This window comes from Equus caballus, chromosome 4, assembly GCF_041296265.1.
Source record: "Equus caballus isolate H_3958 breed thoroughbred chromosome 4, TB-T2T, whole genome shotgun sequence".
Classification (NCBI taxonomy): domain Eukaryota; kingdom Metazoa; phylum Chordata; class Mammalia; order Perissodactyla; family Equidae; genus Equus; species Equus caballus.
The window spans coordinates 4745528-4767998 of NC_091687.1; the positions used below are offsets into that span (position 1 = coordinate 4745528).

The 22471-nt window shown below is 36.6% G+C and overlaps 1 protein-coding gene across 17 annotated transcripts in view; it reads right to left on the minus strand.

The window, feature by feature from the left end:
* ORC5 (origin recognition complex subunit 5) overlaps positions 1-22471 on the minus strand; it is a 125913-nt gene that overhangs the window by 94391 nt on the left and 9051 nt on the right. For all 17 annotated transcript variants that reach the window (XR_011438087.1, XR_001380525.3, XR_011438086.1 and 14 more), the window contains exons 4-8: positions 17124-17198; positions 14623-14734; positions 9307-9437; positions 951-999; positions 773-863 (exon numbers count right to left, since the gene is read on the minus strand). Coding sequence is in view for 12 of the 17 variants with exons in the window: in XM_005609051.4 (XP_005609108.1) it covers positions 773-863; positions 951-999; positions 9307-9437; positions 14623-14734; positions 17124-17198 (458 nt within the window). In the remaining 5 variants the exon portion in view is untranslated. The remainder of the gene's footprint in view (positions 1-772; positions 864-950; positions 1000-9306; positions 9438-14622; positions 14735-17123; positions 17199-22471) is intronic.

Genomic DNA, 22471 nt, shown 5'->3' on the forward strand with positions numbered 1-22471 from the left:
AGGTTTTAGGTGATCGGCCAAGACCACAAGGCAGAAAATGCCTGAGCCAGAAATCAAAACCCTCTTCTTCCCACTACATTACGTGCCACCATCTCTCCTGAGTGGTTTCATGACTACGAAATTCTAACAATAGACAAATATTGATTTATAATGATTTATACATTTCTTTAATAATCAAATTTTCATTATACCAAATACCTAACGTAAATATAAAAAACAAAGACAAAACTGATTTTCCTGCAGCTTTCCAGATTAAAAAAAATAGTAACTGTCAGATTTTACTGCGCTTCACTTTATTGCACTTTGCAGATACTGCATTTTTTACAAGACCGCCCATCAACAAAAAGATTACGACTCACTGAGGGCTCAGATGATGGTTAGCATTTTTTAGCAAAAAAGTACTTTTTACTTAAGGTGTGTACATTGTAGGCATAATGCTATCGCACACTTAACAGACTACAGTGTAGTGTAAACATAACTTTTATACACACTGGGAAACTAAAAAAGTCCCTGTGACTCGCTTTATTGTGATATCCACTTTACTGTGGTCTGAAACTGAACCCACATTATCTCTGAGATAGGCCTGTATGCCTTGTTTCAAATTGTGTATCATATTGGTTAAAAACTGTTTACCCTTCCCAAAATAATAAGAAATGGTTCAAACCTCAAGAGCTTTTTCCCAATGTGAAGAAGGAAAATGAAAACATGGACATTTCAGTAAATACCCCAAATAAAGATACAGAAATAATACACTTACTAAAGAGAAAATTACCTTGATATTTCCCTGAGATAAACAGTCTGCATGGCTTTCTTCAAATGAGGTTCAACATTTCTCCAGAGTTTGCGAGTATCACGTTCACTGGCTACCGCAAAGGGGAGACAATTTCAGTAATTCAGATCTTGTAGAAATTTTTTCAAAAGAAATATTAATAAGTTACACCCATAGTTACCTTCTCCTTTAACCACAGGTTCACAATATTTAGGAAAATTAAGCACTGCCTGTAAATAAAGGAAGCAAAAAAAGAGAGAAAAAGCACTTATTACCATAATTAGAAATTATTTTTCAAGTAAAATTTTATTAGAATTCAATCATTTTATTTCAATACAATTGCTCAAGTAAACTGTTATTGTAGCTTATAACTACAGTAATAAAACAGCAAATATCAATGATAGTAAAACAACATGCAAACTATTCCTTAATTGGCTAACTCCTGCCTAATGTACTAGCCTCTAGATATAAAGTAATACAACAAAGCATAATTTGTAGTTTTAGGTCATAATTATGTCACAAAAACCATAAAATATACAATAAAATACTTCTAGCCCAAAGAATTAGTGTGTTATTTCCCAGGTTTGGACATTCTCACACGTCAAACAGCATCTAGTTCGGTACAACTCCAATTCCATGAGCGGCAGCCCCGCCTGCGAGTGTGGTGAATCCAGCTCCCGGCAGCGCCCGGCACCCTGGACCAGAATCCCTGAGGATGGGGTGCAGGAGCCTGGTAACCTCTCTAGGTAGCCCATGTATTCAACAGTTTGAGAAGCGCTAACTAATCAGGATCACTCAGAAGCCTTCCAGGACGCAGCGCTGGAACTACGGAAAGGCAGTTTAGGAAACTGATAAAGACATGCTGCTGCCACTCATTAACGTTAACTTGCTCGCACGTGTTTCATGCTGAAGTGATTCAATAACGAAGCCTAGAGGGAAGACGCTCATAATGTGTGATCACACAACCTCAAACTAAGAAGATAACAGACGCCTAAAAAACAAATCCCTGAGACGGTTTTTCCTATTTTATTTCATAAACCGCAACCGTTTAGGCCAGCAAAACCTTCCAAATTCTGCTAACATTAAGCGTAGTTCGAAGCCAACTTTCTTACCTTGGTTTCAGGCCAGTAACACCAAGATGTCATAATGTTACTATCGACTGGTAAACAACTTGGCTAAATAAAAATATCCTGCTTTTTTTCTTGGTTGAAACATTAAATATGTTTAATCATTTACAAATAGTGGTAAAAGGGCAGTAAAGATAATTTTAGGAGACTATTTTCCAGTTTCACTTTAATAAATTAGTATTTTCCCCACGTCATCCCACAAGAACTTACTGAGTCTATAAAACTATGAGGCTATAATGAGTACATTTAATTGTCCAAATACGATCTTTATATTTAAGTAAATCTAGAAAGCCTAGCCCTTACTAACAACTGGAAGTTTACAAAGTATCTGTTCAAATACAAAACACTTTTCACAACTTTGGCTATTAACATTCAAGTGTGCTCTCCAATATTATGCTCATTTCTTCTACATTAATCCTCAAATATAAACAAATTCTCACTTCCCTGCATTGGGATTATTTACAACAAAATCTAAATTCCAGCCCACTGGTATTTTAACCTGTCTCCCAACTACCCAGAGAATGAAAATTAAAAGGTTACTAACCTTTTAATAATTCAAAAGCCCAAGCAGAAATAATTTTTAGATGGTTTTCTGATATTATAAATTCCACTACCACTATACCTTCCCCCATATACGTCCCCATTATTCCTTGGGTATATAGTTTACTCTTAACTAGTCGCAATAACGAAAGTGGGAAGGGGACAGAGAAGAACTTTACTAAGAAATGATCATGTGCTCCGCAAACGCTCAGGATAGTAACAGAAGCATAATTACCAAGAGTTAATTATGGCCACCTGTTACCTCATTTATCCCTGACAACTGCACTTTTACTATGCCCATTTGTCAGCCAAGGGAACAGAAGCAAAGTATAACCTGCCTTCAGGCACACAGAGATTCCATTGCCTGAACTGATGATCGTGGATTTGTGAGATGTTCCAGGAATTTATTTCTAAAGCAATAAGGACGCCATGTTACCAAAGCCTGACTCAAGTGAAACAAAGAGAACATTTCCTTTATATTGCAAAGAAAAACTTGCATTTCTTTAGGAGGCAAAACAATCTATTATGAATACTGACTAGGTTGCCACAAGATAGGACAGGCAATTTACGAAGCTTTTCCAACTCTTCCTCAGCGAGATTTTCAACAAGATTTCATCATTGTATTTGAAATTATTTGTTAGAAAACAATCTGATACACGTATGTTACAGTAAGCAGAATTTTAAGATAGCCCCCAAGACTCCCAGCCCCTGCTGTACATAAACCTTCTCTCAGTTATTCAATCAAACACTGATTTAGGTACTGCTATGAAGGGATTTGGCAGATGCAATTAAAGTCCCAAAGATTATACTACTTCTGGGAGAACCAAAATAAAGAGATATAGGAGGAGTCTGACCTAATCACATGAGCCCTTTAAAAGCAGGAAGTGTTCTCCGGCTGGTCAGAGATGAAGCGTAGAGAAGGATTCACGGCGTCTTGGCTGGTTTGTAGACAGCGAGGGCCCCGTGGCAGAGAAGGCAGGTGGTCTCGAGGAGGCCTGAGAGAGACAGGCTGATAGCCTGCAGGGCAGCTTTGGACCTCATTCTCACAACCAAAAGAACTGAATTCTGTCAAGAATCTGAATGAGCTGGGAAGCGATTTTCCCCAGAGCCTCAAGATGAGAATCCCGTTCAGCCAAAACTTTAATTTTAGCCCGTGATACCTCATCACAGAAGCCGGCAACACAGTGCCTGGATTTCCAACCTACAGAACTGTGAGCTAATAAACAGGTATGGTCTTAAGCCAATAAATTTGTGGCAATTTGCTATGCAGCAATAAAAAACTAATACACATACTGAAGCATGGATGTAAAAGCATATTCCAAGGCCAAGTAGAAATAATTTCTGAACTGCTCTGCCTTTTTAAGAATACCTACATCCTATTTCTGAAACAATGGAGGAACAAAAATCAGAACTGAGAACATGGCATTAATGTTAATTTACAGTTTTCATCAAACAATGAGGCCCATGTGCCAGGTCTTACTATTCTAAGTGTTCTACATGCTTTACTCATTAAATCCTCTAAATGATCCATCAGGGAGACATTATTACTATCGCTCCCATTTTACAGAGAAGTTAAATTATGCTCTGAGTCTCTGACTTCCCCTTCTTTGATCAGCCACAGAAAACTCTCTGCTTCTAAAGGGCTGTGTGATCAGCTAAGACCCACCCTGATAATCACCCTGTCTTAGAATATCCTGAAGCCAGATGGATATGAAAAAAGGATTAAGTTGAAATTCTGATGAAGAGCAAGACCTTTACAAGGTTTCAAAGTTGCTCCCCACAAAATACATATTACAAAGTTAAAAAAAAAAAAAAAAGACCGTCTTAATCAAGTGATCAAAGTAAACATTATCAGGGGATAAAAATGAAATCCTCCAACACCGGAGAGGATTCACGGAGAGCACAGCATCATTTCTGTGACACTCCTGTCAGATACAACCTGAATCTAATCACGAGGAAACACTGGACGAATCCAAACTGAAGGAGATTCCACAAAACAGCTGGTCTGTAATCTTCAAAGGTCTCAAGGGCATGACGTTGAAGACTGAGGAATTGCTCCAGAAGCAAGTTCGAGGTACATGACAACTACACGCAACACGTGATCCTGAACTGGACTCTTCCTCTGAAGTACGTTACTGGGACAGCTGGTAAATCCTGAACAGGGTCTGAGGATTAGAGTACAGCAATGAACCCACTTTCTGATTTTGATGGTTGTACTGCAGTTATGTGGGAGCGTGTGTAGGAAATACAAACTAAAGTATTCAGGGGTGATGGGGCCTGAGGTCATAAACTTAATCCCAAACAATTTGGGGAAAAAGAGAGGAAGTTCTTTCTACTGTACTTGCAATTTTCCTGTAAATTAGAAATGCTTCCAAATTTTTAAAATAAATTTTAAAAACATCCAATATTTTTATTATCTAGTAAATACTATATCTGATTATCTAGTAAATACTACATCTGATAAAAATTATTAGAGCCAACTATTAACATGTCAGTACCACTGAATGTGGCTGTGATACAAAAAGGATTCTTAATGATTTAAGGCCATAAATAAAGGCACCCTGCAGAGGCACCACTGGGGAAGCTGGCTTACAGACCACTTCCTGTGGCCTCCATGTCTAACGAAGACCACGTGGCTGCTCAGAATGTGTTATAGCTTCACCCACTATGGAGGAATATCTCAAAGTGTTGAGCAAAAGGAGACAGATAAAAAGAAGAATACATGCTGTATGCTTCCATTTACATAATGTTTGAAAACAAACAAAGCTCACGTTTCATGTTAGAAGTAAGAATAGTGATCATCTCTAGGGAGGAAAGGTGGAGATTGAAAGGAAGCATGAATGGGCTCCCGGGGTGCTGGTAATCTTCTACTTTGTGGTAATTCATTGAGATACATACTTATGGTTTCTGTGCTTTTCTATATGTATGTTATACTTTAATCAAAAAGTTAAGAAAAAAGAAAAGAAAAACAAATCCAACTAGACTATTTCTCCTAATTAAAGACTCTGCCTCTCCCTTAAGGACCCTTAACCAAAGAATCGCTCTTCCCTAAGTGGAAAAGACACCCTCATCCATAAACCAACCAGCGTGAGGATATGAAAGAGTGGTGCAGGACACCCACCCACGCAGCCAAGGGTCAGATCAGATCTGGCACTCAGCGAATGACAGCTCTTCTGCCAGACGACCCCTCAGACTCCCTATGACTTTAATATACGACACGAACCTACAGCAGGTGTTAGCAGTCTCCACACGTGGGCTCTGGGTTATGTTCCTGGAGACAGTAAGATCTCACCACATTTTCAAGCCCGTGAACTCCTGCTCAGCAGAGGAAGGAACTAAAATTAACTGACCCCCAACAGCGATCAGGCATTTTACACGTGTTCCCTCTTTTTGCTTCACAAAATTCCTTTAAGGCAGGTATTATACCTACTTAACAGAGGAGAAAACTGAAGTTCAAAAAGGTTAAGTAACCTGCCCAAGATCAAACAGCTGGTAAATTACAGAACTTGTGTTTCTTCACGTGTAAAATAAGGGTCCATGATAGCCCCTTCCTTCATGGGGCTGCTGTGAGAAGTGAGTTAGTGCCAGTGAGAGGCTTGCTGGATGCGTGCCCAGCACACAGTTAAGTTCTCAATAAAGCTGGCTACTATGTAAGAGGAAGTGCAGTACAGTGCTATGAAAACATGCTTGGAAGACAGACCCTGTGACTCTTCATCCACAAAATCTTGTAACCATATTCATCTTAGTTCTCAGGGACCATTTTTCCCTAGTATACAATCATATAGTAAACAAGCAAAAATAATACGTATAGAAACACCTTACTGTACACTGTCTTTATGAACCCACAGATAGTTAGAGGACAGGTTTGCAACCACTTTAGAATTGTGCCAATCTCTTCCTCATCAAAAAAAAAAAATTGTTTAAAACACATGCTAAAGAATTTGAGATCTGAGCATGTCATGATACCTTCTGAAGAGAGGTGACCTTGGTGGTCAGCTGCACGTGACATAGCTGAGTTACGTGTGAGGCCGCGGAAGACGACCTGCACTTGGAGCAGCTTTTCGGGGCCACCCCCTTCACTGTCCTGCTGCCCAGCACCCCTGCTCCACTCTTCAAACATCCATGGGGCCACCCACCCAGCCCAAGCTCAAAAATAAGACCAGAACTTCTATTCCCTGGGAATAGAAGAACCAGAGAAACAGAAGGATAGAAGCTGGGTCCTGGCCACATGAAAAACAGCTATATTACTTAATTAAAATAATTCACAAAAAGACAATGATCCTCCCAGAAATTATTTGTATTTTAAAAGGAGAATATTTATTCAAATGACTTAGTGTTATCAGTAATATCACCTAACATCTTTACGGATATTTATTGTTTACAAGCACTTTAATACACAGTATTTCATTTTATGCTCATCTGAGGTATATATCCTTGGTCCCACCTTAGAAATGAGGGAACTGAAGTACGGAAAATTAAGTACCATACTCAACACAACACAGCCGGTAAGCAGCAGCGCTAAGGTATTTTAATATTAAGTTCTCTACTCATTCTACCATATATACTTTAATTATTTGGCACCCTCTTCTTAGTCATATGTCACTAGCTGCCGCCACTAGCCACAGGGCCAAACAAAACAAAACAGTAACAAAAAAAAAACAGGCATCAGAAACTCAGAAAATCAGAATTGCACTCTAAAAGATTACTAAGCTCTGGCTAAGCAATTCACCTTTTTGAGTAATTTATAAGAAAATTATGATAACTGAGGGGAAAAAAGTTTGAAATACAATAAATTTAGCCTGTGACAGATGTTTTAAAAAAGATGATGCAAAACTAAAGTTTATTTTAGAAAATGAACTATTCTGTGTTTGGCATTTATATAAGTATAAAAATAACTTCTTCAATCGACCCTTTCAAAAATTATAATTACCATTTTTTTAGGAATATCATCAGGATGGTCAGAGAAGACAAAGCTAAATGCATACTCAAAGCAGTCCTTTTCTTTCTCCCGTCTTGTGCTGTCCACAGAGCTAGGCTCCAAAAAATAGCTACAGACATACCAAATTCCTAAAGCAAATTTGAAAGCACATACACAGAAAAGAATCCTTTGCAGGTAAACTTTGAAACAAATAATCGTATCCATTTGAAGGAAAAAGGGAAAATACTTCTTTATTATCCTATGTTCTACATATGCAGAAAAATAAGACCACTATGCTATGTTTTCTGCAATGTGTAAGGATTATTTCTTACACTTACTAGTATTACTAGCAGCAGGAGAAGCTTAAACCACACTTCAAGCTTCAAGTTTATGAATATAAGGCAACAATAAAAAAAGCTATAACCTTAAAATAAAAAAAGCTATTAAAAAAGCTATTAAAATTAAAAAAGCTATATCCTTTAATAAATTCATTCCTCAGTGAAATGCAAAGGACTCTATAAAATACCATATTTAAATACAGATTTTTCTCCTTTTCCATTTTCTTTTCCAAAGTAGCTTCCCTAAATAACTCTTCCTTCTCGTACTTTATAATCTACTCTGAAATGGCTGCCAGCACTGATTCCCACAGGACGCAAGGAGACTGGTGCTAAGGAGCAGTAACTCCAAGTCATTTCCCAGGAAGGACAGTGGACGAGTATCTGCGCTGACTCTCTCCCCCTCTGTAAGCCCCTCTGCTGTCCTTCCTCCTGGACACCAGGGATCCCAGACGTTCAACTTCTGGAGAGGTTTTGGTGATGACCTTGAAGCAGAACAACCCGCCTTTTGTTTTCTGCCTATTCAGAAGATGCTTGAAATTTACATCTGTATCAGAAGAGGTCTAAAATCCAAAACTTCCCAAAACGTACTAAATGTGAACGCGATTTTAAATGGTCATCTTCTCCTAGGTTCTGTCTCAAACACACACTGTATCTGTCTAAAACTTTTCAGAGCAAAGAAAAGAATAGAGCAAAGTGAAGAAAATGTGCTAAGAAATATAGAAACTGTTGCTTTGGAAGTTACTGTTTTCCAGCCTTACATATATTACTGTTTTCTGTGACATGGAGATAAGATCTTAAGTATTAATGGAAGGTTTCTAAAAGGGAAACCAGACATTCTTGCCTCCTTGCTTTCACATCCCCATAATTAAAGTAGAGAGAGGTCAAAGAAAAATGAAAGTAAATATGATCATTTTCCAAACCGCCTGTGAAATACAAACAGCTGCTCTAAGGTTTTAAATTTTTTTAAGTAATCTTTTATATAAATATTAAAAGTAATCCTTTATATAAAGATTACTAACTCAAGGTCAGTGGCTAATGAAAGACCTGTAATTAAAGGTTCTGACCATACTCTAGTTCACCTGGATTCCAGACCACTATCACTACATATATAAAACTTGAAAGAAATTCATTACAAAAAAACTTGTTACAAAAAATTAACAAAGAAAGGTAAAATTGCTTAAGTTTTTACACCTCCTTTCTGTGACCCTTCATTGTGATTTTAACAGAGTTCTACATTTTCTACAATTAGAGAAGAGAGAAAGAAAGAAAGAAAGAAAAACACTGCTTTGCAACGTATACAAATGTCAAATCATTTTGTTGTGCACCTGAAACTAACATAATCATGTTGTAGGTCAACTACACTTCAGCTAAAAAAAGAAAAAAACACTCCTAAAGAAGAATGAAAAGACATAACTAAAGATGAATAAACGTTTTCTGACCGGGTCAAAGTTTGTACTAACCCACAGACTTCACTTTCTTGTGCTATACTAGCCTCAAAAGGTCATATCCAAAACTTGAAGAATAAATTTTCGGCTTCTAGCCTATCTCACACCATTTCTACATGAAAAAATATTAAAAGATGTACATTTTTTTTAAAGCAAAATGCTCACTCACCAGATGTCTGAGCTCTTTCAAATCTCGACAGACGGTGTAGAAAACCCCAAGAAGAATATTAATGTAGGCAGCATAGAAATCAGCCGAATACTCTGGAGGATGGTCATGGGACAGGATCTTCTGAAGGTTCCCTGTTCACAGGACACAAATGAACACAGATGATTAACACAGCACCATGGTTATACCTTCCAGCATTTTACAACAAAGATTTAAAACAATGAATACACAAGTCCAGCAATTATTAAGGAATAATAAAACGGTTACAAGATTAGAATAGAAAAGTGATACAAATTTTGAAACTAAGGTAGAAGCAGTATGAATCTAATATTCTAAAAAAATTACTAACTGTTGCTTAAGACAAATATTAAACAGTGACATCTAAAGAAAATCTCAAGAACCTCATTACAGGCAAAATCAATATCAAAGGTGAAAAATAACATGGATTCTAGTTTATTTTTCTGCCAATTAAGTAAATTAACTACAAAAAAAACAGGGGCACTGCATAAACTACCACCAAACTGGAAAACGCTCTTCATTTTTAATAAAATGAAAAGAATTCATGACTTTTTTTTTTTTGGAGTAAGATTAGCCCTGAGCTAACATCTGCTGCCAATCCTCCTCTTTTTTGCTGAGGAAGACTGGCCCTGAGCTAACATCCGTGCCCATCTTCCTCTACTTTATATGTGGGATGCCTGTCACGGCATGGCTTGACCAGCAGTGGGTAGGTCCACACCCAGGATCTGAACCGGCAAACCCCAGGCCGCCAAAGCAGAATGTGGGAACTTAACCACGGCGTCACTGGGCTGGCCCCAAGTATTCATGAATTTTTTGATGAATCATCTTTATTTTGTCATTCATCCTTCTATAAAACATGTTTTCTTCCTACAGCTCTGGTGTCTTTCTCTTCTACCTCGAACTCTTTATATAATATCACGTGGTTAGACATAGTTTATCTTGCTAGAAATATTCTATCTTAGAAGCAGAGTTATTGCTTAAGGAAAACAACTACCTATTATTAAAAATTTCCCTGTGATAGTGCATGAATCAGTTAGTCACTCATTCCTTACTGCACTTCCCTCTGACTTCTTGGTGCAATAGTCTCTTTAGACTTCTCAGTTACGAGCACTTTGAACATAACTAGTACTTTAAACTTAGTTCCACAGAGTTCAAGACTTCTGCAGTATTTACAAGTAAAATCTCTTATAGGATGTTCTGATCATGTCAATTTCCTCTTGTCTAAGGTTCCCATTAGGTGAGCCTTTTTACCAAGGATACTGTGGCATTTACCATCAGCCCTTGATTCTAGCCACTCAGATGCCTCACAATCGGATACAGGTGCAAGAGCAAACAACATACATGGACTATCAGTGGATGTTCATAAAAATTCATAAACAGAAACTTAGAAATAGCTATATTAAGAGATTTTACACAGGGCAGCTGACCAAAAAAAAAAAAAATCAAAGCCCAGGTTCATGCTTAGAATATCATCCTGAAGGGAGTCCAGCTGGGAGACCATTACCAGATCTGTATTTTTATATCATAACCAGTGAAAAAAATACTCACAGCCAAAACTTTACTTTGGAGTCTATGGATTTTTACATGCTAAAAGTGAATTTTAAATCTAATGTCACTAAGCTTTTTTAAATAACGCATGGGAAAATATTTGATACACTGAAAATTTCCAAAAGGCACCTTAAAACTTGGAGATAAAGATATTTATATACAAAAAAAATAAATAACTGGATAGACGGAAGGAGGGACAGAGAGAAACGGGGAAGGGATGGACGGTCAGAGAGACAGACAGACATAGGCAAAAAAGATAGTCTCTAAGTGCATGGACAAGGAAATCTGGCAAACAGTTAGGTCTCCAGCTCAGACTGCACTCCTGAGCTCCTCCTGAACATCTCTACCCAGCGATCCCTTCTGGGTGCCTCTCAGTCTCACACGAAAGCTGATTAGATATACTTCAGTCCTGATAAAAAAGCCTTTTAAGAATTAGAACTCTCACCGTGTTGCTGTAAAGTAAACCAGCTGCTCAGTTACAGACCACATACAAAATCGCAGAGTACAACTCTACAGTAAGGGAGCCATGCCAGCTCTAATAGTCTAGGACTATTCAAACTGAGGAAAATCTCATCTCTAACAGAAAGCTGAAGATAGCGTACTAAGAGGTAGTAAATAAAGGGAAGGAGAAACCGTCTGATTGGTCTCCTGCCCTCATAAACTTTCACTGTCAAAGTATGGTCAAACACACAAAGAACAATCACTTCTAACTCGGAGAGGGACTTCTGCTTCCAGTCATGAGGGAGTAAGACGGTCCAGAAATACCCTCCTATAACTAACAACTAAAACTGGACAAAATACAGAAAATAACTATCTTCAGACCTCAAACAAGAGGCAATAAAGGACTGTGGAACCTGAGAAAAGAGAAAGAAATGAGCGAGTCCTACCACCTGCCAGGCTTCCTAACTAGAGGTAACTTAGGAACTGTGGTACAAGGAGAGTCCCAAAAGGAGCCCACTCATCTCAACGAGTTGAGGAGACAGACATCAAAGCAGAGAGAGCCAAGGCAGCTAGAATTTGCAGGGTGCAGGCAGCTATGCAGAGAAAGAGCTCCAGAAATCTACACAGGGGTTTCCTTTCAGTCTCGCCTGAATACCAATCCGTACATGCACAGAGTAAAACCCTAAGGCCAAGCAGAAACTACTTCTGGGGAAAGATAATTATTGGAAAGCTGTAAGTCAAACAATGCCCAGAGCTCACACAGCTGTGAATCACTCACGTGACCACTAGTCAGAATGGAGAAACTGGGCTGAACACAGGGGGCACTCAGCACAGAGCCCAGGAGGGCAACGGCTTAGAAGTGGGGCTCAAATGAGCCCTGGGATATAGGCTACTCTAGATCCTCCCTCCAGAAAAGCTTAAAAAGAGCCTTAAGAGGGTCAAATCTATCTTCAAGTAATTTAAATGCTTACCAGAATAAAGTCCAACACGCAACAACAAACACCACAACATCGATCATTCAATCAAAAATTACTAAACACATAAAGACGCACAGTGAATACTCATAACAAAGAAGAATTAGTCAACAGAAACAAACCCAAAGTGAAAGAGGTAATGGAATTAGTAGACAAGGACATTAAAACAACTATTGTAAATATGCTCAAGGATATAAGAAAAATAAAGCATGATGAGATCTGTAATGAAAATTCCACTGGATAGTAGCAACTGCAGGTTAGACACGTGTAGAAAAGAAGGTCAGTGAACTTAGAGACACAGAACCAAAAACTACCCCAAATAAAACACAGGGAAAAAAAGATTTAAAATTTAAATAGATAAACAGAGATTCAGTGCGACAATATCAAGTCATCTAACATAAATACAATGTGGTCCCAGAAAAAGGGTGGTGGAGGACAGGTAAAATATTCGAAGAAATAATGGCTGAAACTTTTCCAAAGTTGATGAAACTATACACTCAAATATCCAAGAAGCTCCATATATCTCAAGCAGGATAAATAATAAAAGACACTTTCTTTCTTGCCTTTTTCTTTCTTTCAAGCCCAAATAATAATAATGTATTATGGAATTTATAATAAATGTAGAAGTAAAACGTAGGAACAACAGCACAAAGGTTGGGAGGCGGGAAACCGTAAGTCACCGAGATTCTCGGATTGTTTATTGACTGACGCAGCAACAAAACCCGAAACCCGATCAAGAGCACTACAATCCAAATGAAGAAGAAAAAAAAAAGCTTTACCAAAAGATGAGAAGGTTGCATGTGGCAGAGAGCAGAAAACAAGAACTCCAAATAGGGCCCCGGGTGATCATTGCTAAGACGAGTGTTCTAAACATCAGACGCCACGTTCCCGAAGGTGACGTGTGAGTCATAACTAGATGACATTAGCCACCAAGACCATCCCGTTGCCAGTCTGGCTCCACGCTTACTTAACTCTGACTATAATCTGCGTATCAATTAATGTTTCCTTTTTGAATGCCTTTTTGTATGATTATGACGTCTTGCTTTAAAAAAAAAAACAGTATGTAAAAGCCCCTAAAATTTAATAATCAGATTAAACTTGGTTCCATTATTATGTACTTCACAAAAATCTATTAGAACATACTCTTAAAAAGTGGCAATATCACTTTATTTAATTATATCCTCAAACTTTATCTATGCCACTTTGTATCTTTACTTTTTAAAATTTTTAATAAAATTCTACAATTCATTACACCATACTTTAATTCAACTTCAATAAGATGCAGAAAATCAGCATTTTAAAAAATTTTATTAAATTCTAAATAACTTCTCAGTGCTTAAGCCTAACACGTGCCACAAAAAAATTTAATTTCAAACAATGATGACATAGGTACAAAGGAATTTTCTTTTAATGAAATCCTTTGCTTTATTCCTTTTCTTTCTACCTTTTTCTCTTCTCCTTATTTTGTGACTTTCATGGAAGAGAAGCTATTGAAAATAAGAGCTCCCTTCATCTATTTTGGGCTCCTTTTTTCTATCTCAGTTAATTAGCTAAGGCAGGAAGTCTTATTTGACTGCTGTTCTTGAGAAAACAGGCAAAAATGTTGATCTTAACAACGAATGTTTACAGTTTGTTCACAGGGACAGCATTAATGAGGCCAAGGTCAAGAAATATTACTTTTTTACGGTTAACCACCTTATGCTTCACAGTTATAAACTTTGCCTCAGAAGTATCATGTCTGCATAGCAACAGTACAATATTAACCTACAAAGCTTTTCAGCAATACAAAAAGTTACTGCGTTCTTCCAAAGACAAAAATAATTAAGATCTATGAAATGTAACATTAAATACAAACCAAAAAAGAAACACAAGGGCTAGTGGTTGGTATATAAGAGGTTACAGTAATGAGAAATGAGATTTACAAAATCAAAAGATGCATTCCACATAGTACTTACCAACTGTATGGTAAATAAAGATTTCCATACAACTTTAATGTGCTCTGCCAACCTAGTCTGCTTCTTATTTGTATGGGTGTTATAATGGAATATATACATCTTAATGTACTGACTAAAAAATGTCAAAATACACAATTAGCACAAATATCTGAGAACTGCTCATGCAAAAAATTTTAATAATTATATGAGAATAACCCCTCACACTTCCAAAATAAAACCTCTGTAAGTGTAGACATATAAGCCACATTTTATGTGAGATTGGCAGCAAACCTGAACAAATTAAGACTTCAAAGTATTCTCATCTGAACAAGCTAGCTTACTCTTTCAAACAACAAAAACTATTTTACTGAATTTCATTTGTCAAGAAAAGTTTTAAAATTTACCTATGCTATAATCAGGGAAATACAAGACAAATGGTTCAAAGCAGCCAGTATTTGGACGAAACTTTTCCCAAACAATTTCACTGAGAAGGATAACAGTCACATTTCTGTCGGTCTGTAAAAGAAAGAGAAACAAAAGCAACTGTGCATTTAAAAATTGTAGAGCAGTAATTCCCTTTGAATTTTTCTTTCAAATAAATCCAGCAAAGTTCCCACATCTAACAAATTATTTGCATGTTAATAAGCCATATTTAGAAAACCTAATCAAGGAGCTCATCCACTTGCAAATTTTCATACATAACTACTTGGAATTTCCATGAAACTCTTAAGTTACTTGACATTTCAGTTAGCCATGAACGTTAAGACAGTCACACAAGTACTTTTTTATGGAAATTAAGAAACACGTTTGCTTAAATAATTAAGATAAGACCTTTTTATGGGAATTTTCAAAGAAATCATTAGCTTTTAATCAATAAACAAAAAAAGGCAAAACTTAACATCTCTCATCATTAAAATGGCTATAGCAACCCAGAGAAAAGGAAACATGACTCGAAGAAAAACAGATATGCCACATTACATAACCACCTGATATTATTAGGAAAATTTAAGGTTTTTTTAAAGGTTATTTTCACACAAATTACTGAGTAATGTTTTACTCAGTATGATATTTATTAGTCTGAAAGGATTTTAAGTTGGTAATGTTCTCATCTGATCATCTGAAAGTACTTTCAATGTACACCATCTATCATAATTTAAGCTTCATTTTACTCAGATAAATATTTAAGATAAAAAAATGGGAAATGCTTTTGCTATATTTCCCAAATGAGACAAATTTTTAAAAATCAAGCATGTTTTTGCTGCGGTTGGCATCCCACATATAAAGTGGAGGAAGATGGACACAGATGTTAGCTCAAGGCCAGTCTTCCTCAGCAAAAAGAGGAGGATTGGCAGCAGATGTTAGCTCAGGGCTAATCTTCCTTAAAAAAAAAAAAGAAAGAAAGAAAGAAAAATCAAGCATGTTTTCAGGAATGTCAAAACAACAATTCTCTTTTCTGGCAGAGTCAAGATTTCTGTGAATCTTCACATTTTCCTCAGTTTCCACAATTAAAACTAAAAGAAATGTGAACGGCCTAACTCGTGTGAAGGGATGCACCATCACCAGTACTGGGCACGAGGGGAAAAAATGAAGTAAGCTTGACTGGAAGGGCAACAGGACAGCAAGAGCGGACTCTGGATGCCAGACAGGGAGTCCTAGAGCAGAGCAACGGGAAAGAGCAGACGAAGGTACACAAAAAAACACAAACACAACACAACAACAATAATAAAAAGAAAGGGAGGAGGTGACAGCTATTCAAAGAGAATGGGTCCCTGGTCTCGGCAGTAAAATGTCAAGAGTTAATCAAACTGGGAAAGGCTGGACGGAGTGAGGAAACGCCCAGGAGAGGCCACCACAGCCACGTCACTCCCCCGTCTTCTTCACACTCCCCAGGACTGTGACTAACGTGAAAGCCAGAAGCCCGCCTCAGGCACGCGACGGTTTCAGCCGCACCTGGAAAGCCTGAGCTTCTAGCAGTTTCCCAAATTTTCAAAGGTGGAGATGCTGGAAACGCTGCCTCCTCAAATATTTACTTAATTTTTATTATAATGTTACTTAATACTTAATACAGACACAAAACTATTTATGCTCAAAGCACTTATAAAATTATGAAACCAAAAAGAATTTACAAGTTAAATACAAAGCTACCAAACCAATAAAATTTAAACGAACATTAATTGAATATAACTAACAGTACTGTTTTGCTCAAACTAAACCTCTGCTCACTTCGTGAGTATGGCATTAGGAGGAAACAGCCACAGTGCTTTTGGGTTTAGCGTTCCTCTATCAACTGGTGTTGGTGAGCACTGAATTCTCTTACCAGTTTTCCTTATTCAAACTACTGCAAAACTCTGTTTAGGCCATAATATTATTATTTGGCTTTCATCTGACACATATGCAAATTAAGTCTATCTGGGCTTTTTTCTTATAAGGTCATGACAATTAAAGCAATATTATTACTATCTGGTGCCAACACAGCTGTACACTGAAATACAAAGGTGGTTCTGGCACCGAGTGGTCATGAGAGAGAGCTCCCGATGATCCATCATAGACATACCATTCATTTTTTAGATTTCTGAAACGAAAGAAACTTTGAGAATCCCTGCATAAAGTTCAAAGTCTGGCCTCCCCCCATTTACTCTAGCAAATACCTAAAACTTTTTAATAGAAAGCAGTGTGAGTCGCTTCACAATTAGAACAAAAACCTAAAACAACTGAAGAATAAATGTTATCAAGTCACAAACTGCTTTAACTTTGAAAAATGCTCAACTTTACTCACTGAGAGAAATGCAAATTAAAATTATATTAAGATATCATTTCTCATCTATCAGATTGGCAAAATGAAAAAATCTGACAACACAATCTATTCATTAGGGCAAAGGGGAAAAAAGACTCATACATTACTTACCAATTCTTGTAACCTGAGAAATCCAGGCAAAAGATTTGCTTCCATATCTCTTAGATACTCTGCTTTATCTAGAACCTTACAGAAAAAAACGCAGCGTCAAAATCAATTGACAAAGCCCTTTACAAAACATTTACATAATATAATGCACAATTCAAGAACTGAACTTTCCATAAAAATTGTAACTTATGAATTGACTTTTAAATGCTATTTACATTTGCGGAAAACATTTCAAATAGGTCAAATTAGTTAAAAAACAGAGTACTTATAACATATTTTAACCCAAATTTCTAAATAGAGAATGAGGCATAGCTACATTAAAAAGGACTGTTTTACAGGTATACTATCAGAAAGACAATGACATAAGATGTTTTAAGGACATTTTCTTAGGTTTACAAGAAATACAACCTTGTGTAATTTTTATTCCATTTGGTAAAAAATATCTACCATGAACCAAAAATTACAGCTCTTTCTGATCCGAGAGAGAGAAGAAAATTCTGAATTTCATCATAAAACTCTTCTTGCCTGAACTTTGCAAATGTATGTTAAACCCCACTTAACTGGATAACAGATCATGTTAAAAAAGATTAAACTTTTGTTCAGTATTATAATAATGCTACTGGGATTATATTTTTTTAAGGTACTTATCTTTTAGAGATATACAGTATATACATATATACAGTATACAGAGAGATATACTATATATATTTATGAATGACATATGATATACATATATGGTAGATACAGTACATAGATATATATTTATGGATGACAGGATACGATGCAGGGAACAATGAATGGGGTACAGATGACACAAGTCTGGCCACCTATTAATAATTTTTGAAGTTGGGTGATGGGTTCATTGGGATACATTACACCATTCTTTTTACATGTTTAAAACTTCCATAATAAAAAATGTTAAAATTTTTTTAAAATTCTGTTTCAAGAGGTCATCGATCAGTCCATAAAAAAATCAAGGTCTTAAGAGCACTATTTAAAACATTCAGTCTAACTTTTGTCTTTACTTTTTGCTATGGAAATTTAAAAATATACACAAAAGTAGGGAGATTAGTACCATGTACTCCCATATATATTTCACCCAGCTTCAACAAAAATCAACATACAGCCAATCTTATTTCTTCTGTCCACCTCCCAACTTTTGCCCTCCACCCTCTTGCTGGATTATTTTAAAGCAAATCCTAGACATACCATTCCATCAGGGAATACGTCAGTATGAAACTATAAGAAATGAGAACTCTTTTAAAAAAAAAAAAATCACAGTATCATCATGCTTAAAAACTTAACAATATTTCTTAATATCATCTAATAACCAGTATGCAAATTTCCCTACTTGTTCCATAAATGTCCTCAGAGTTAGCTTATTTGAGTCAGGATCCAAAGAGGTCCATACATTGCATCTTATTATATTTGGTTTATTAGTCTTCTAAGCCTGTTTTAAATTATAACAGTTTCACTGAACCTTCTTTTTTCCCTCGTTATTTATTTTTTAGAGAAACCAGGTCATCTGTCATGCAGAATTTCCCATATTCTGGATTGGGTGATTGCATCTTTGTAGTGTCATTTAAGGTGTTCCTCTATGCCCTATATTTACTGTAAAATAGTCGACACATCCAGAGGGTTGATCAGATTCAGGTTCAAGTTTGGGGCAAGAATATTTCACAAGTAGTGCTCTTTTACTGAATTACATCCACAGGCATACAATATCCGGTTGTCTTTTTTTTGTGTGATAAAGACTGACTGACAGGTTCAGGTGTTGTCAGTCTGACCCATTCATGATAAAGTTCGCCAGCAGCCTTTCACCTAATGCATTCAGTATCAATTGATGATCATTGCCTATATTCATTATTTCATTAGGAACTGCAAAACTATAGTATTCTATGATTGTTTCTGCATTTACTGGAGGACATTTTCCTAGAAAGATCTTTCCCTCATCCACTATTTAGCTACCCAGAAATAAAGTTCACACAGGACAAGAATAATAAATGCCTCTTTCCCTTAATGTACCAATTTTCAGAACAATGAGTTTGTGTCTGTATTAGCTTTCTGCACTTGCTGTGACACATTACTACACATTTGGTGGCTTAAAACAAACTAAAAATTTATTCCCTCTCAGTTCTAGAAGCCCAAAGTCTGAAACCAGTTTCACTGGCCCGAAGTCAAGGTGTTGGCAGGGCCACACTCCCTCCAGCAGCTCTACGGTTGAATCCACTCCTTGCCTCTCCCAGCTTCCGGTGACTGCCTAGCATTCTTTGGCTCATGGCTGCAACACTCAAATTTTTAAGGCCAGCATCTTCAAGTTCCTCACTTACTCTGCTTGCCTCTGCTTCCATTATCTGGCCATCTCCTCTTTGTACGTGGTATAGTCAAATCTTCTCTGCCGTATGGACATTTGTGACTGCATTTCAGGCCCACCAAGATAATCCAGGTAAATCTCCCCATCTCAAGATGCTTAACTTAATCACATCTGCAAAGACTCTTTTTCCAAATGAGGTAATATTTACAAGTTTCAGAGATTAGGACCTGCTATCTTCAGGGGCCATCATTCAGCCTACTGTGGCACCCTAGTAAATTAAACTCCCACAGTAACCCATGAGATGAGGTTTTGTGTTCTTTATGTATTTGCTTAGTAACATTATGAATTCATGGATTTTATCATATATAATGTGCTTCCATCCACTGAATCATTATTCTTTTCGATGGTCAAATTGTCCCATCTTTGGCCAGTTGAAGTCCTTTCAAATTGGCTTGGGTCTTTTGTTCCCCCAGCTTTAGTGAGATATAAATGACATACAACATTGCATAAGGTTAAGGTGTATGTGTTGATGCCATACACTTATTTATTGCAAATTGATTCCTGCCAAAGCATTAGCTAACACTTCTATCACCTCACATAATTACCATTTCTTTTTTGTGGTGAGAACACTGAAGATGTACTCTACTCTCTTAGCAGCTTTCAAGTATATAATACAGTATTATTAACTAAAATCACCATGTTTACATCAGATTCCTCAGAACTTATTCATCTTATAACCGGAAGTTGTACTCTTTGACCAGCATCTCTCTATTTCTTCTACCCTTCAGCCACCAGTAACTACTACTTTAGGCTCCGTTTCTGTGAGTTTGGCTTTTTCAGATTCCACATATAAGTGAGATCACACAGTATTCTGTCTTTCTCCATTTGACTTATCTCACTTAGCAGAATGCCCTAAAGGTCTATTCATTTTGTCACAAAACACAGAACTTCCTTCTTTCTCATGACTGAATACTCCATTGTGCGTGTGTGTATACCACATCTTCTTTATCCATTCATTCAGTGACGGACATTTAGGTTGTTTCCATATCTTGGCTATTGTGAATAACGCTGTAATGAACATGGGAGTACATACAGATACCTCTTCGAGATCCTGATTTCCATTTCTTCTGGATGTATACCTATAAGTGAAATTGCAGGATCATACGGCAGTTCTATTTTTAATTTCTGAGGCACCTCCATACTGTTTTTCACAGTGACTACACCAATTTACATTCCTATCAACAGTGGACAAGGGTACCCTTTTCTACACATCCTTACCAACACCTGTTATCTCTTGCCGTTTTGATAACAGCCATTCTAATAGGTGTGAGGTAATATCTCATTGTAGTTTTGGATTGCAAGTCCCGATGATTAGTGATGTCGCGCTAATGGACTTGTTGGCCATTTCTATGTCTTCTTTGGAAAAACGTCTATTCAGGTCCTCTGCCACTTTTTAATTGCTTAGTTTTTTTGCTATTGAGTTGCATGAGTTCTTTACACATTTTAGATATTAATCTCTTATTACATATGTGATTTGCAAGTATTTTCTCCCATTCCATTGGCTGACTTTTCATTTGGTTGATTGTTTCTTTTGCTGTGCAAAAGCTTTTTAGCTTGACGTAGTCTCACTCACCAACTTTTGCTTTTGTTGCTTGTGTTTTTGGTGTCATATGCAAAAAGCTGTCACCAAGCCAATGTCAAAGAGCTTCTTCTCTGTTTTGTTCCAGGAATTTTACAGTTTCAGTTCTTATATCTAAGTCTTTCATCCATTTCAAGTTAATTTTTGTAAATGGTATAAGACAGGGGTCTAATTTTATTCTTCTGCATGTGGCTGTCCAGTTTTCCCAGCACCACTTATTGAAGAGACTATCCTTTCTCCATTGAGTATGCTTGGCCACCTTGTCAAATATTAGTTGACCATATATGCAAGAGTTTACTCCTGGGCTCTCAATTCTGTTCCATTGGTCTGTGTGTCTATTTTTATGACAGCACTATACTGTTTTGATAACTGTAGCATTATAGTACAGTTTGAAATCAGGAAATGTGCTATGTCCAGCTTTGTTCTGTCCCAGAATGGCTTTGGCTATTCGGGGTCTTTTGTGGTAACATGCACATTTTAGGACTGTTTTTCCTATTTCTGTGAAAAACATCATTGGAATTTTATCAGGGATTGCACTGAATCTACAGATGGCTTTGGACAGTAAGGACATTTTAACCATACTAATTTTTTCAATCCATAAGATTCTTTGTCTTTTTTAAATGACCCTAGCAGTAGCTGATATCTTCCTAGCTTTCTATTACGGCAAGATGGTCTAGGTTTATCTCGTACATTTTCTTCCCAGAACTGAAATCGCTCTTTCTCCAAAGAAAGCAGTTTTTTAAAAAAACATTTACATTTTATTAATAAATCTTATTGCAAATTATAATCACTTAAATTAGGAATAAAATTAAAATGCAGGGAATATTGTTTCCCTGAATAGTCCAAATTGTTTTTGTATCTGTTTTACTTATTAATAGATAGCTTGAAACAATGTATGAGAGTAACCAACTTATTTCATTCCTAATTAGACAAAATAAAGCTAAAATTATTTACTGCTAAAAAGATATAAATTAGTTTCTCTACTATGCATTCTCATTACACAATTTTCCCATCAATCTCCATTTAAATAACTCTCTAATCCAGGACACAGATTAATTCAAATAAATTGGTCCATTTTTATGCCCATTTTAATGCCTAAACACAAAGCTGTAGCAGTAAATTAACAGTTCATTCTTCCAATTTGATAGAGTTAACTCACTATAATTAATCATTTTATGGTATTCTAATAAATGATCCTTCTTCAAAAGCAATTATCAGATAACTAATATTCAGAGAAGTACAAATTTTAATTCAGATCCAAATATTTTTCTTAATAATTTACATGAAGGAGTTCTCATAGACTCAATTTGCAAGCCAGTTTACTGACAAGAAAACATTCTCAGCCATCTTTCTGTATTATTTCCCAACTATTGAGGCTTACCAACTCATATATTAGAT